The sequence below is a fragment of the Neopelma chrysocephalum genome, unplaced genomic scaffold (genome assembly GCF_003984885.1).
Source record: "Neopelma chrysocephalum unplaced genomic scaffold, ASM398488v2 Primary Assembly neopelma1_253, whole genome shotgun sequence".
In the NCBI taxonomy this organism is placed as follows: domain Eukaryota; kingdom Metazoa; phylum Chordata; class Aves; order Passeriformes; family Pipridae; genus Neopelma; species Neopelma chrysocephalum.
Window position 1 is genome coordinate 568,153 of NW_020897915.1, and position 14,981 is coordinate 583,133.

Sequence of the window (14,981 nt, forward strand, 5' to 3'; positions counted from 1 at the left end):
CCTCCTACCCAAAGAAAACCTTCCACAGATAATTTCCCAAAGAGATGGAGAACAAACAAGCTGCTACAGGTTCAGAAATTCCTTGATCATCCAGGGTGTAAATGTGGATGCTCTGATCCCAGAAAGTCCTGGTTCTCAAAAGTCTGATCTTACAAAAGAAAGCATCTCTGCAGTTAAACTTAACTGAGATTTGAGATTAGCAATAAACCCCAGAAATCTGCCTTGCTGCAGGGCAACTGTAAAATGTCCTTTATCTCACCAGGAAAGTTCCAGGTTCTTTTCAGGTTTCCCTGCTCAAGAACAACATCCCTCAGCAAGGTGAGCAGTGCTGTTTTAGACACAAGAGCTGTCCAAGCTGCAAACAGGGGGGGCTTTGTCATCTAAGCCTTTAATCACTGCAAAATCTGGGAGGAGAAAACCTTGTGCAGCTACAGGGAGTGGAACCAAAGTTTCTTTGGTCGCATGAGATCCATGAGCGAAAACCAAACACACAGAAATCAAACCTGTACTTGCTTTCCCCCCTTTTCTTACCCTGGGTTAGGGCAAAAGAAAGAAAAGTATCCCTCAGTGTCTTAAACTTAGAAAAACAGGAGAGGTTCTCAGGAAAATCTCTGGAACCACAGAAGTGGTAGCTGTCAACATCCACAACACTTCTGGATGACCCCAGTGTGAGACAGATCACTGTAAGACACTGGTCTTTTCTCAGTGCAAATGCCAGGCCAGCATCCCCCAGAGGGAGAGTTCCAGGGAATGTGCAAACCTGACCTCAGTGCACAAAGTCCCACAGTTATTCAGCTTGACTGGGAGTGCTCCCCCTTGGTATCAAAAAGCAGAGGAGATCAATCATTCCCTGGCTGTGGTGAACTTAATGTAGGAAGATCTCAGAGCTCACAGTGAGATGGAGCTGGAAGAGGACAGAGAACCGAACAACGGAGCAAGTTGGCAGTGCTGGGCCTGTAATGAGCTTCCTGAAGTCCCAGTGATTTCATCTGCTGCTGCTGAAATTAGAAGGCCAAAGCATATATTACCACACACATTACCTCACTCCAGGTATCTGCAGAGTCTAGAACTTCCTGAAGGACTGGCAGAATCACTGTGGACAAGAGACAGGCAGAATTTAAAGGCAAGTCTGTACACAACACACACAGCCTCACGTGGGAGGTCACCTAAGTACAAGCTCTGATGAAAGCCCAGTGGCCAGATTCCTTTGTTTTCATGGAAGGACAAGTCAGGAGATGATAAAAAAAAAAATCATCTTGTAGGAGCAAACCCATAGTGCTAAAGAACTCTGAACTGCTTTATGACTGCCAGAGAATTTCTGCATGGGCAGAAGAGGTTGGAGCATTCAGCAAATGAAGCCTCACCATAAGCACTTTGCTGGGGATACATCCCTTCAAAAGGGATTATCAGGATAAAGTGCTCCCTGCTTTCTCCCAAAATATTTGTGGGGTGTTTGGTGTTGAGTAGAAGCAAACCAGCAGGATCCCAAAACAAAGTAATCCTGCCTCTAAAAGAAAGCATAAACATGTCTCAGACAAGAGACCCACAGACAGTGGGAAAAGGAATCTCCTGGTGTCACAAGAGTCCGTCACTTGGAGAACAGATAACATTACTCATTTTACAGATGCAGTCATAAAAGACTCCCAAAAAGAGAAATATTTAGATTTTCTTCTTTCCATCAACAAAATCTCAAGGCACTCTGGAAAACAAGCATTTTCCAATTTGTAAAACAGGAGCAGCAGCTGTTTGTTTCTTCGAAAAGTTACTGTTGGCCCGTGAAACTCGAATTGCTTTCTGTGTTTTCAAAATAATTGCCCTTCTCAACAAAGCCTTGGAGCAGAGGAGTCTCATCTCTTTGATTCAGTTCCAGCTCCTCTGTTCCAGCAGAGCTGCTATGACTGAGCATATGCTGCTTGACTTTTCCAAAACACAACATTCCATCCGTTTAAGACCATTTCATTTGGACATGAGTTTGAGAGAACAGGAAAAGTATATCCATCATCAGCTGCATGTTCCTCTTGCTACATTTTCTTCTGAGCATGGAACAAGCCATACACAGAAGAGGAATTCCTGTATTATAGATGTTGACAGCCCCAATAGTTGCATACAAGCCCCTATAGTCATCAGGCTGTTCCTAACTTTGCTCCAGCACAAACCCCTGGAACACCACAGCAGATCACTTTTTAATGTTCTAGGGAGAATCTCCCTTGGTAAAATCCCAACTTGCAGGGATGAGTTATCCCCAACAGCAAGTTCAAGAGGCAGTACCACCACACAGGCAGAAACAGTGTGTTCAGCTCATGTGGCTTCATTTGATCCAAAACCAGTTTTGGGTGTCTTCACCACTTTTAGGAAGCCAAGAGCAGCCCAGCTCTCAGGAGAAATGCACTTCTAAGACCAGATCCATTCCAGCCAATTATAAACCCAATTAGAATAAATATGAGACAGGACAGAGCTTCACCACTACAGTGGTGGTCGAAAATTTCCACCCCAAATTGCTGGGAACGGTGAGGAAGATGCAGGAACCAGTCAAACTGGAACAAGAGAGCTTTAAACAAGTCATGCTACCTTAAACTCAAGCTGTGAAAATTTTATGTTCCAGTGAAACCATCTCCAGTGCAAATCCTACTTGTTGCTTTTCCAGTGGCACGAACAACTGAAGACATTCCATGATGGGCAGCGAGGTTTGCAGCGTCTGACCTCACCCTACAGCACTTAAAGCTCAGCTGAGATCCAGCCCCTCCTTTCCAAGCTCTCCATTATCACGAGCCCAAACCCCCCAGGTTATTCCTGACACAGTCAAGGAAGCTGCAAACTGAGACACTGCACAGCCTGGATCCCTGGGGGAAGCCAAGTGGAAGCGCACAGGGAAATGCAACATTCCCAAGTTTAACACCAGTCCTGGTGATCCCTGCACCTTCCTCTGCTTTCAGAGGGCACCCACGTTCAAGCAGAACCAGCTCTGAAATACTGATTTAGAGCAGATGTAGTTTAAAGAGAGCTTACAAAGAAAGCATTTTTTGATCCTTTTTACCCTCTGAAGGGAGAGTGTGAAAACAAAGAGCAACATTAAGTCATAAAAAAATAATTGTTGTAGTCCTCAGCAATTTTTTAATTCCCCTTCCTTCACTAAACATCTGGGTTTTGTTAGAAAACACTATAAAATGATTTTCCAAAACCTTTGACATGCATTCTGCTCAATAGGTCCCAAAAGCTCAGGAAGGAGAGCTTCAAACCAAGTAAGGGTTGTTATTTATGAAGCCTTTCTGGTGAAATTGGTCTAATCCTTCTGTCTGACCATTCCCTGATACTGAAGGGCACAGGGACAGGGAGTCAGCACGTTAAGGTGATGCTCATTTAATAGAGAAAAGGACAGTACATCCAGGAAACTATTATTCAAGTAGACTTAGTGTGATGAGCCAAGAAAAAGCTGTTCCTGCACAGCCCAGGACTCTGGAGATACCTGTGCCATTAAGTTACTTCAGAACAAATTAGTGCTCCACAAACTGATTAGACCATAAATAAGCCCAGTAGGAAAGAGAGAAGCCACTGACAGGCACAGCAGCTGAGCTCTACAGCTCTCACTCACAATGAACACCACAAAGCTGTCAGTGCCAAAAGGATCTCTGGTCCTTTTACTCCCCATTCAAAGGATGTCAAAGCAGATGCAGCATCTGATCACAAGAACCCTATACTTTCATTTTCTCTCGTCACTCAAAGCACAAATTGCAGCTCTGTCCCCGACCTAATAATTATTGGTATGGCTGCATTTTGTTCTCTTCCAGCAGCAGCAGGAAACTTGATTGGAGCTGCAGGAACCCAGGCAGTGACTGCACAAGCTGCTGTTGTGATAGCACAAAGCAGAAGCCAACTCGGCAGGTAATTGGACTTGAAGTCGGAAAGATCTTCCCCAGGCAGCTTGAAATAGTAATTTCATAGGGGAGAAAATAGGTTGGCTTTATCCACCACAGGTTACCAAAGGAAAACTTTGATCCTAAGACAGACAGACATAATAAATACCAAGACACACCACCATAAAAAGGTAATAAAGGTGGGGTTTTTTGTAGTCTACAGCAATTCAAAAGGCATTTGCAACCTTCTGTGGGGTCAGTATTAAGAACAGAATCGCTCAGGCACCAAAGCAAAACATTCCTTGTTAGAAAGGAGTACTTCCAGTGCTTGATTCCCTTGCCCACTGACTTAATACTTTGGAAGGTCTCAAATCCCATATGCACTGTTGCAGTCATGCTTCCAGAGTAATCCTAGGGAATTCTGGAGGGCTACTGTCAACAGTTCATGCTTCCTAATGCCATACTTCCAGTAATTCAGATGCACATAAAGCTCCTTCTTCATTTCTCTAAACTCTACAACTATGGAAGTAATTCCAAAGCATTAGAAACCAATAAGGAAATCTAAATGCACACAGACCTGAAGTCATGGGGGATTATATGATTAGAGTTGTCCAATAAAACCAGTAACCTCAGTGTTAGTGCCAGCTGCCTCATATGGGACTGGGGGGTGTGTGTCTTTCTCCCACTCCAGCTAACATCATCCAACAAGGAGTTAGTGATGGCTGAGAAGAAAGAAAGAGGAGTGAAGATCCACCTGTGTAAACCTAATGGTCCACTGAATCAAAAAGATTGGATGTGTACTGGAAGATAAACACCTCTGCTTAGCAGAAATTGGAATCATGCAGTTTTCTTTAGATGGCATATTATTCACCTACTTAAGACCTGTAAGAAAGATATACTGCCCTTAAATATTATCCCACAGTGATATTAAGCTGGTTTAGCTTTCACTCACAGACACCTGTTTCCCTGTCAGACGTGTGTACCCCCAACCAAAAAAAAAACCCACTACAAACCCCCAAAATATGAAAATCCCTTAAGAAAACCTCACATATCCCTCCCAAAACCAAGTGAACTCTGGTTCAGCATCTCAGCACTCCCAGGTGACCCTGTGACGTGATGATTTTGAAACAAACTCTCTAATTCAGCGAAGGAGATCATTAAAATCTTAGATTCATACACAGTTAACAAAGACTCACAGTCCCTCACTCTCCACCCCTGACATGTACACAAAGAAACTCAGGACAGCATAAGAGTTTTAAGCTTCCTTTCTTACAGCAAATTCAATTTTGACAGTGCTGGAAAAAGTCTGTCTTAAACAGTGTGACTTCTGTGATAAAGGGGATACCAGAAAATTTCCTGACTGCTGTCTAAGCACAGAGTTAAATAAAATAGGTTTTAAAGTGAAGTGAATAATGTTGAAGAGGTGCATCCATATTTTAACAATACTCTGAAAAAACTTGAGACTCATTACCCCATGCAGTGCTTTCCCCCCAGACACACTCATATACCCAAACAATCCTAAGTTTTCTCCAGCACCTCAGAAGGCAGAATAGCAAAAAATCGAGCTTTCAGTGGAAAAAACAAAAGGCCCTGATTCATATGCAATTAGCTCAGCTAAATTTACTACTGAAGCCATTGCTACCCCAGCTGTCCTTGACACCTGCACAGCAGGGACAATGGGACATGACAAGCAGCCTCCTGTCATTTACTGCAGTTTTCAGGCTTAGAATTGGTGACAAATACAGTTCCTGAGCTGGTGCATTAACACAATTAGCACAAAACCAGCCCTGCACCTTATTCCAGTATCCACATCAGAGACAAAACCAATGGAGACAGTCAGTGCCTCACCCACCTCTGCTAAATCCCCCACCCAAGAAGCACCAGTGCTCTAAACATAACATGTGTCTTCCCACTCCAGATTCAGTTTGCAGTGACAGACAAGCAGAGCAAAACAGAAAACTGATATCTGAAAAGTGAGAAGGAAGGATATAAAGGGAGAAAACTTGTTAATATCCTGTGCAGCACAAGGTCCCACTGTTTTACCTTCCTTAAATACGAGTTAGACTGAAAGACTGAGAGCAGAACTAAACTTTTGAGATCAAGTTGTTATTTTCTAAGAACCAAGCAGCTCACTCTTTATCAGCCTGTGTTTCTGCAATCATTGACACAAGTTGTGTGAGAAACCATTCCCAGTAAAATGATTTAGGCTCTGGTGCCTAAGATGTGAGAAAAGCCTATGACAGCATCTTAAAAAACAGAAGAGTCCTCTCTGTGCATGGAAAGAGCTCTCACTGAGGTTCTCTGCACCCCTGTTCTGGCACACACCCACCAGCCTTGCCCCAGACAGCAGTATAAACATATAAAAGCTCTTTTATAAGGGTTCAGAGAAAGTGCAGAAGAATCCATTCAACTTGACATATCTACCTGAATCCAAATCCTGGGAGGACAGGCATTCATGTCCCAGCCCCTGTGCTATCTTTATAAGGGCACTAATTTGTACAGCACACATATTTTATCTGCACTGCAATAACACCACAGATGAACATTAACCAGATTCCTTGTGCTGTCTGCCAGGTGTTTAAATATTTGGCAACTCAAATACTGCAGTCCAAATGCTTCAGATTATCCAGTGAGAACATGGGTACGTTTCCAGCCACTATGTAAAACGCATTTTTTCCCCATTTGTTACATTTTAAGCAGCAGACTGGAATTACCAACACAAACATCACACTATAGGTCTATTTTGAAGGTTGAGTTTATTAACTCACAAAAGCTTTCACTGAAAAATATTCACAGAAACTTTTAATCCAAAAGACTCCCCATTTATCTGCACTAGGCAGACCCTACACAAAGGATTCTGCAAAGAAAAGAAGCTCTGATATTGTATATTTTGATAAGTTTAGGTGTATACTGAGCATTAGAAAACATAATCCCACACTATGTATTAAACAACATTCTTCTCTTGGACCAAGTTAGACAACACATTTCTGAGCAGTGTGAAGATCCATGACTTTCTGAAGCTTGAAATATATTCCACCACCAGAACTTGGACCTGGACAGCTCTATACATTAATATATTACTATGTTAAATATTTACTGCTTTTCCTCCTTCACCCACACTAAACTTCAGGTAAAAACTTCCACAGCATCATTATTAGCAACAAAAATGAAAGGTCCAGAGGGATCATGACATTTTTTATAGCGTGTCAGTTATCTTACTGAGGAGGAAAGAGATATCACTCCAGTGAGAAAGAAATTAAAATACTTTTTCTGTTTTTATCACAAAAGCAGTGACAGCTTTCTGAACAGGGGCAGAAAGGTCAGATTATCTCACACCTGAGCTTACAGACTATTTTAAACCAGTAACTGGATTAAAATTAAAGCCATATACCCTCAGAAAGAAAATCCACTGCAGTCTCTTCACTAAAACAAATGTATCCCACTACAACAGAACAAACTGGCAGCAAGGCAAATCAGCAGTAACACATGAGGAATTCTCCACTCAGGATCATCAGAAAACCAGGATTTGTCCCCCCTGTGCCATACCTTTGATGCTTGAGGAGTAGAGATGACATGAACAGTGCTGGGTTTAACTCCATTGGCCTTGGGTCGCTTATAAAGGGCAAATCTGCTTTTCCTGCGTCCTCTGTCCCCGTTCGGGAGGGATCCATTGTACCTGGAAATAAACCACAACAGCTGAGCATAAACCACCACCAGTTTGGAACACAGAAAAGGAGAGACTGGACGTGTGGCCACAGAAAAGGAGAGAGTGGTAATTCTGGTATCATCAAATGCACGGGCAAAACAAAACAAGTCCCAGCCCTGCTCAGTTTTGTTTCCTGAATTATGAGCGTTCGAACGTTCTTTACCTACCAACGGTTGAAATTTTGTTCTCATTAAAAAGGTAATTAACTACAAATGAACTACTGAGCTGTTCAGCCACAGAAATACTTCTTTGCCTCTAGAATCAAAGGAATTTGGAATAACACCCTACATCTTCACTAATTCAGAACAAGGGGAGTTTTACAATGTTGTTACCCTATCAGCCCTCTTCAGACATCTCATACAGGAATGGGGCCAATCCAGAAAAATAAAGTAATTTAGGGGCCAAGTAAAACTGTGTGAAAAGGAATTTTACACAAAAAAGCTTCTCATTGTTTCCCCCTCCTCCCTTTTTTTTTTTTAAACTCTAATCCTAAAGGCTTCATCTATTATTAAGGAAAGGGGATGCAAGTGTTTTTAATTTATGTGACTATCCGAAGCCTCACTAATGACTTCCTTTATCAGGTGTAACACAGTAGCCTTCCACAGTTCTTTCATCTCTCCCTGAGGACACAGACCCAGAGGATTAATTATTCAGAGAAGTCTTAAGCCTCAAGGGGACACAGCTCCTTCCCCAGGGAAGGGATCAACTGGAAACTTCTTTGCAATGCATAAGCGCGGAATTCACCTCCACCTCACCCCAAGATTTAGGTCAGGTTGATGCTTCCCCCCACACCACCGTCACCTGTGACATTCCTGCCAACTCCCAGCTGGTCTGGGAACAGCTCTCAGGGCAGAATATGGAGAAGAGAAGCAAAAGGCAGCAAGGCAGAAACACAGAATCTTTTCTTATCGTGACATCCTGAATATGTAACTAAGCAGTTTGTGTAACAGGAGAATGCACTTGGAGAGCTTCTATCCTTCTGCAAACAAACGGGGAACAGGGAGTGGATGAAAGCAAGGGGTGTCATTGCTGAGGCTCTGCAGAAGGCTCAGTGCTCACTCCAGGCAAGGATCACCTGCTGGCACACAGGGAAACAGCTCCCAACTTCACGTGCAGGATCCCAAACGCAGGACAGCTGAATGTTTGAGCACAAGCAAGAGTAGATGTAAGATCAAAAAAATAATCTCAAATCTAAGCAGTCCAGAACATAAAACCCGGACCTTTTAAAAATATGCATTTATTACATGATGCTAAAGGCACACAGAAAGCTGAGAGACTTTCAGCTGGGCTGAAATTGGACTTGTCCTCTCATTCCCACTTTCATAGGGAGACTACGGAATCTTTCTGGAATATTAAAGGGGATTCCCTGACACAGCAGGAAACAACAGGAGTAAATCACTATTATTTCACGCCAGACCTACGTGTACCTTGGAAACTTGTTATCAACCCTACACCAGATGAGAGTGGCACAGCAGATCCTCATCACAAGAGCCCAACCCCTACAAAGATACATCAATATGATCCACAGGCAGCTTAAATACCAGCACTTAAAATAGGAGTTATTTGATTCTCCAACTTCAATCTCCCCAGATATACACACATGTTTTCTTTCAAAGACACTGAATTACCAGGAATATGCCAGCAAGTTTTAACTTGCCTGAAGACAACATTCCTTCTACAAGTATTTTTATCTGAAAACCTGAGAAAGCAATAATTCCCTCAGAAATAATATGTAGTGACTACATATTACCACTGCTAGCTTTACATTCCGTAATTATTATTTTTTTTTAATATTTGTGTAACTGTTAAGCGATACTGAATTAAAGTAGTTCCAGTTAAAAGCAGGCAAGTGGGGGTTTTTTCCTCATGTTCACAAAACAATTTGAACTGAGAAAGGCTACTCCATTTCATTTCAGTCTCTGTGGGATTTAGTTACTTTTAGGAGAGAGAAAGAAGCTGCTCAAGGTTAAAAGACCTTTTGGAAACTTTAAATAGGAAAGAAATCCAAGCGAAGCGAAAGTTGAATTCATTCATCCTGATTAGCACCGACAAATTTTCAGGAGGGTTCTCTCCTCCTGCCAATTTCTAAATTTCCTTTCCACAAAAGGGCAAGAGGAACTGAGTGGTGGTTTTATGATTTGTTATGCTTTAATTATAGACCTGCAGGTTTTATTTTGATCTGACAGTGGCAGAAAGAGCTGGGACAATTAGTAGGCACATGTTTTAGAGGAGGGGGAAAAAAAAAGGGTGTCAGAGAACTTGCCTCTTTCCACAGCTGGCACATTCCTGCACTTTTCCTAGGCCAGGACTCTCAGCTTGTTCTCCACAAACCAACCCTCCCTGTGGCACTGGGGCCACACCTTTGCTTCCCACTTCTTCAACAACCTACATGCCCAGTGACCCGGCAGTGATGCCACGGGATCTTCCCGGCCAGGGCAGGACCTGCCCCGCTCCTGAGGCACAGCCCCATTGTCTTGGCCCATCCCTGCTTTTCCAAAAGGAGCTGTCCCACTGGATTCTGCAGGAATACAAGCATGGCTGCCCACACCTTTGCTGAGTCAGCTTTCCCAAGCACAGGCACAAGGAACTACAGCCAAAGCAGCCTCCAGTCCTCTCCTCTCCTTCACTTCCCTCAGCTCTTCTACTGAGCAGCAACAACTTCCTCCTTCAGAACACCAACAGGATGGAATGGCACAGGAAGAGAAGGGACAAGGACCGAGGCCACAAATTCCCCAGACACTGGGAGAGTCCAAGCTTCCCCACAGCCAACAGGAGCTTCCTCTCACAACTCCTCTCAACAAGCACGAGCCCATTTCCCTTCCCCCTGCACCCTTCCAATAATTCCAGAAGCAGCTTAGGGACCAGCAGACGAGCACACCGACTTTTTGCTTCACAAGAAGGCCAGTGCTGCCCCTCTTGTTCCAGAAAACCTGCAGGTGGAACTCTCCTCTGGCCCACCAAAAAGCCCAGAACAAATGTTGTTTCCAACTAATAAACCAGGAAAAAAAAAATCAAATTTCACAGAGACAGAACAACTGTTTCTGAGACCATCCCGCTCCCACGTGGGCACTGCTGAAGTTCTCCACAAGTTCATCTGACCAACACATGTGGAAGGAACAGTTCTTCTTCCAAATACCTCTCAGTGACAGCAATTCCAGGACAGCCTGCGTTATGAAACCTCCTGGGATAATCATCTCAGTTGATAGCAGCACCATTCCTTGCAAATAAGGGAGTGGTGCTGGCAGAGGCCATGGGCACCCTCATTACCAAAGCCAGTTTCCTACAGATTTACATCAAACACTTGAGGACTTTGGTACATAATGAACTGCAAACTCCAATTAAGCTTTTCCCATGGTTGGGATATGTAAGGAAAGCCTCTCCTCCGCATGGATTCATGGCTGTCTGGAAAGCAAGACCACACATGTTCTCTCCCACGGTCCACTGTGGCAAGTTCCTATTTTCCACAAGTCTTGTACTACTTGTACTACTGCTGGAAGTACTTGACTACTTCAGAGATCAAGCTTTGAACTGTTTGTCAGATGGCTTGTTACACAAGCTTTTTTGGTTTATGTTTATTTTGGGGTTCTTTTTAAAAAAAGAATCTGGCCTAGACAGTGATAAAGAGTAAACAAGACCTCTGTTATTTGGGACAAGAGCTCTAAATCTTGACCTGCAGCTTGAAAAGTTCAACTTCATCTTAGGGAAGTTACCCTAAAAATTAAGGTGAATATCTACTACCTGACATAGCATTGTTTGAAAGATAGGCTCCATGCAGCACTTTCTATCAAAATACAAACTATCTTAAAACTTAAATACTTTCCATCTATCTCCTGAAAGACTACGAGTTGAACAATTCCTAATTTTCACAGGTAATACAGCCCCTGGACAAAAAGGAGTAATTTTACTTTGCTTTCCTTGTCCACCACTAGCAGATCTACTGCACACCTTGACATTTTTAGATGAAAACCATCCCGTTTCAGACTTCACTGTAAAGAGGTGACATGCCACAGTTCAGTTCTTACCACAGCTCTGATGAGTCAAACAGCACATCTTTGCTTACTAAACAACAAAACTGCAGAAGTGAATTCAGACTTGAGGGAATTTTCCCTTTTAAGTACATTTTGATCCCATATTTGGTATAATGCTGTAGTACACACTCCACACACACCAGAATTCAGTTCATGCTTACACTGTGTTTTTACCATCCCTGACCCAGCCTGGTCCAACCCCACTGCCCAGAGCAGCAGTCTCACCTTTCATCTGTTAGTTTGTTCCTGCTACTTCTCTCCCTGCTTCACATGAAGGGGAAGCAAAACTAGATTTGTGCTTTAAATTTAGTTTTAAGCCATATAAAGCCACAGAACCACTTATATCAGCGACATGGGAAAACAGCACAGAGGGCAGGGGAGATTCCCTTGGAAGAACTGAGAGTCTCCAGCTCTCGTGGCATCTACAACATTAGAAGGTTAAAGACACATTAATCACCTTTGCAATCCCCAGCTCCAGAGCTTTTCAAGGCTGTACTCTCAAGCTCTGACTAACTGGGAAACTCTTTTCTGCTGAAGCATCCAGCCCTTCCTTCTTTGGACACACATTAAAAGGGAAAAAGCCACATGTTTATAGTTTACAGCAAAACACAGAAAGCTTAAACATATGCAACACTGACAACAAAGTGAGTGACCCTGTGTTTCCTTCTGTGCAATATCACTGCCAGTACTTCAGGCTCTTCACACACACCCTCTCCCCTTGGATCACACTGAACAATTCATTTTGTGTCCAGAACTGATGGACTATTTCAGCACAATAACTTGAATGGTTATGGATTTTCTTACTTTTTCAGAAAAAAACAAGAATTATTTCAAATACATTTTTCTGCACCAGAGCTTCAGAAAACAAGCAGGTGCTGCCTGCCAGTTATCTGAGAATTCCAGTGAGACAGAACAGTGAAGTTATTCTCAAACTTAATCTCATGGGGAAGAGCTGCCAAATAGGAAAAGCAAAGCTAAATAGTAGTTTTGTACCACCAGGATACTACTGGTTCATTGCTTCCTTTGAACTCTATTCCCTGTTCCTGTGGATCAGTGTCAGAGGCATTAACTCAGTATGAATTTCAGTCTAAGCTTGTCTCCAGCTGATTACAGGCATCAGTGTCTCTCTCAGAGGCACTTCCACCACCACCAGAGGTATTGCTAGTCCTGCTCCTGTCAGGAATTTTTGGCAGTGAACATAAGGCTGCTCCTTGAAAAATGGAGTGCTACAGATGACTACAACAGGTTATGACAAACACTCTCAACGCTGAATTTTTTTGGAGGTTGGAAGGAGGATTCTGTTATCCTTGTTGTCATTCCCTGGTACTCAACAAGCCTGGATTGCCCAAAGATTCCTTTCTCTTTTCTCAAGGTGCCCCTTCCCCACTGAACCACCTGGACCTCTGGCAAAACAGAGTTGCTTCCTGACCACAGTGTGACACAAAGCAGAGCTGGGCAGAACTTGGAGTTACCTTGTCCATCCCCAACTCAAAGGCTTGATCCAGTCCACCCATGACACTTGTGTCTCAGTCAGTCTGGAAGATCCAGGCCTCCCCATCACCTTTAGAGTCAAAACTTTCCCCCTGCACACAGCAAGGAAGACTCAGGTCAAAGCAAGTCTCCTCCACTTCCTGCCAAATCCACCTAAGAGCTTAAACAACCTGTTCCCTCCTCTTTTTCACAGCAGGCTCATGTGCTACAAGATTTAATTCCCACCTGATTTTTCTTTCCTTCTGAAGGAAAACATTTTAAGTAGCTAGAGCAGCAAACTAAAGTAGTATTAGGTAGAGTTTTTGTTACTACAATTACTACAGCAATGAGCAACTCATGGGTAAGCAAAGGGCTTCCATCCTTTGATCAGCAAAAGCCACTGATCCAAGACCTTTGGTTTCTGCAACCTTGGAGGAAGTCCTGGATGAAAGACAGTCTCACCTCAGACTCTGCTGGCTCAGACATCTCCAGAGGTACAAACACTTCCTAATCACTACCAGTTGTACAGCTTAACAAAGCCAGTCTTCCTGCAGAGCAAGAAAATCCAAACCAGCAAGTTCCAAAGTCCCAAATAATCTCATCTCTTTCCCCAATTAAGAGCAATGTTTTTGCATCTGTGAACTTGATTATCCCTGAGAAAGGTATGTTGGAGTCATTAATTGTGGCTATAATCAGTTTGGTGGTTTTTTTTTTTTTTTGCTTTTGAGGTGTTTGTTCTTAGAACTTGCATCTCTTAAGTCATTTTACTATCATAAAGCACTTCAGGAAGCATTCCCTCCTCCAGTACTTTTGGAATACTCAGGGGCATAGTGATCAGTGCTGTGTGTTCACCACAAGCCTTCTCTTCCCAAATTTTAGCACTCCCTGCCTAGTTTACTGCTACCTGTGCAGTCCAAGAACCTTCAGAGAGGCTGCAGGGGTTCAGTAAAATGCAGTCTGACCCCATAACCCCAGATTTCTCAGAGAAGGCTGAATTGCATCACTGGGTCATGATTATGGGTTATTTTTAATTAATTTTTTTTTTAGCTACCCTTCAAAAGTTGCTCTGCTCCCATCAGGAAACCAGCAGTCAGTTTGCCCAGAACCTGTTTTCTGTTCACATGCAGGTGGTGCTTTCCTGATCGGAATCACAAGTGGGATTCTAAAAGGTTATGCACACCCCGACAAAAACCAACATACAAATCTTTCAGAGGCACCTACAGAGGATCAGATAAGCTGGAACCTACTTTAGACAGGGTGTATAAATTAAGGAGAACCTTATCTACTGACAACACCACAAGCAGTCACATGTGCAGGAGAGCTGGGCTTCTCCAAGGTGACCTTAATTTCTCCCTGGTGTTCTGGGACAGAAGTGGTTGCCCTTCTGGTTTGTGGGGGAAAAAGCCTGTTTCTGGCTGCTGTGCCCTCCTCCTGTTCCCTCCACCTCCACCTGCCAAGTGATGAAAGGATCTGGTACAGATCAGGGTAATTCCCTGTGAACTGTTCCACCTCCCACATTCTCCCCACCACCAGCAGCACTACACTGCTATTGAAACAACTGTAACATAAGAGTAATTAAAAAAAAAAAATCAAGTTTGTTTCAGGGAGAATATTTCTAGAAGATACAGCTGACTGATCCTCATGCGTGTTTAGCTTATGCAGTACAGGCACTTCAAGAAAAATATGCACCTGATGTATGTTAACTTCACCCTACACAAAAAGCTAAAGGATGCTATTTGGCTTGTAAATACCAAAAGGATTGTGCAAGAACTGCTTTTAATCAGCTTTATTTTACACTACACATCCAGTTTCCTTCAAAATTCCCAAATCTCTCTGCTGTCTTGATATTCTCCCCCTCGCTGACGTGAGGGAAAAGAAATTACAGAGTAAGAAAACAGAGAAGTAGAAGGGAACAGTCTCCAAGTG

At 43.1% G+C, this 14,981-nt stretch overlaps 1 protein-coding gene across 1 annotated transcript in view; it reads right to left on the bottom strand.

The window, feature by feature from the left end:
- Positions 1-14,981, bottom strand: part of PELI2 (pellino E3 ubiquitin protein ligase family member 2) — a 64,988-nt gene that overhangs the window by 32,464 nt on the left and 17,543 nt on the right. Inside the window, exon 2 of the mRNA XM_027704038.1 lies at positions 7,398-7,527. Coding sequence (XP_027559839.1) covers positions 7,398-7,527 — 130 coding nt within the window. The remainder of the gene's footprint in view (positions 1-7,397; positions 7,528-14,981) is intronic.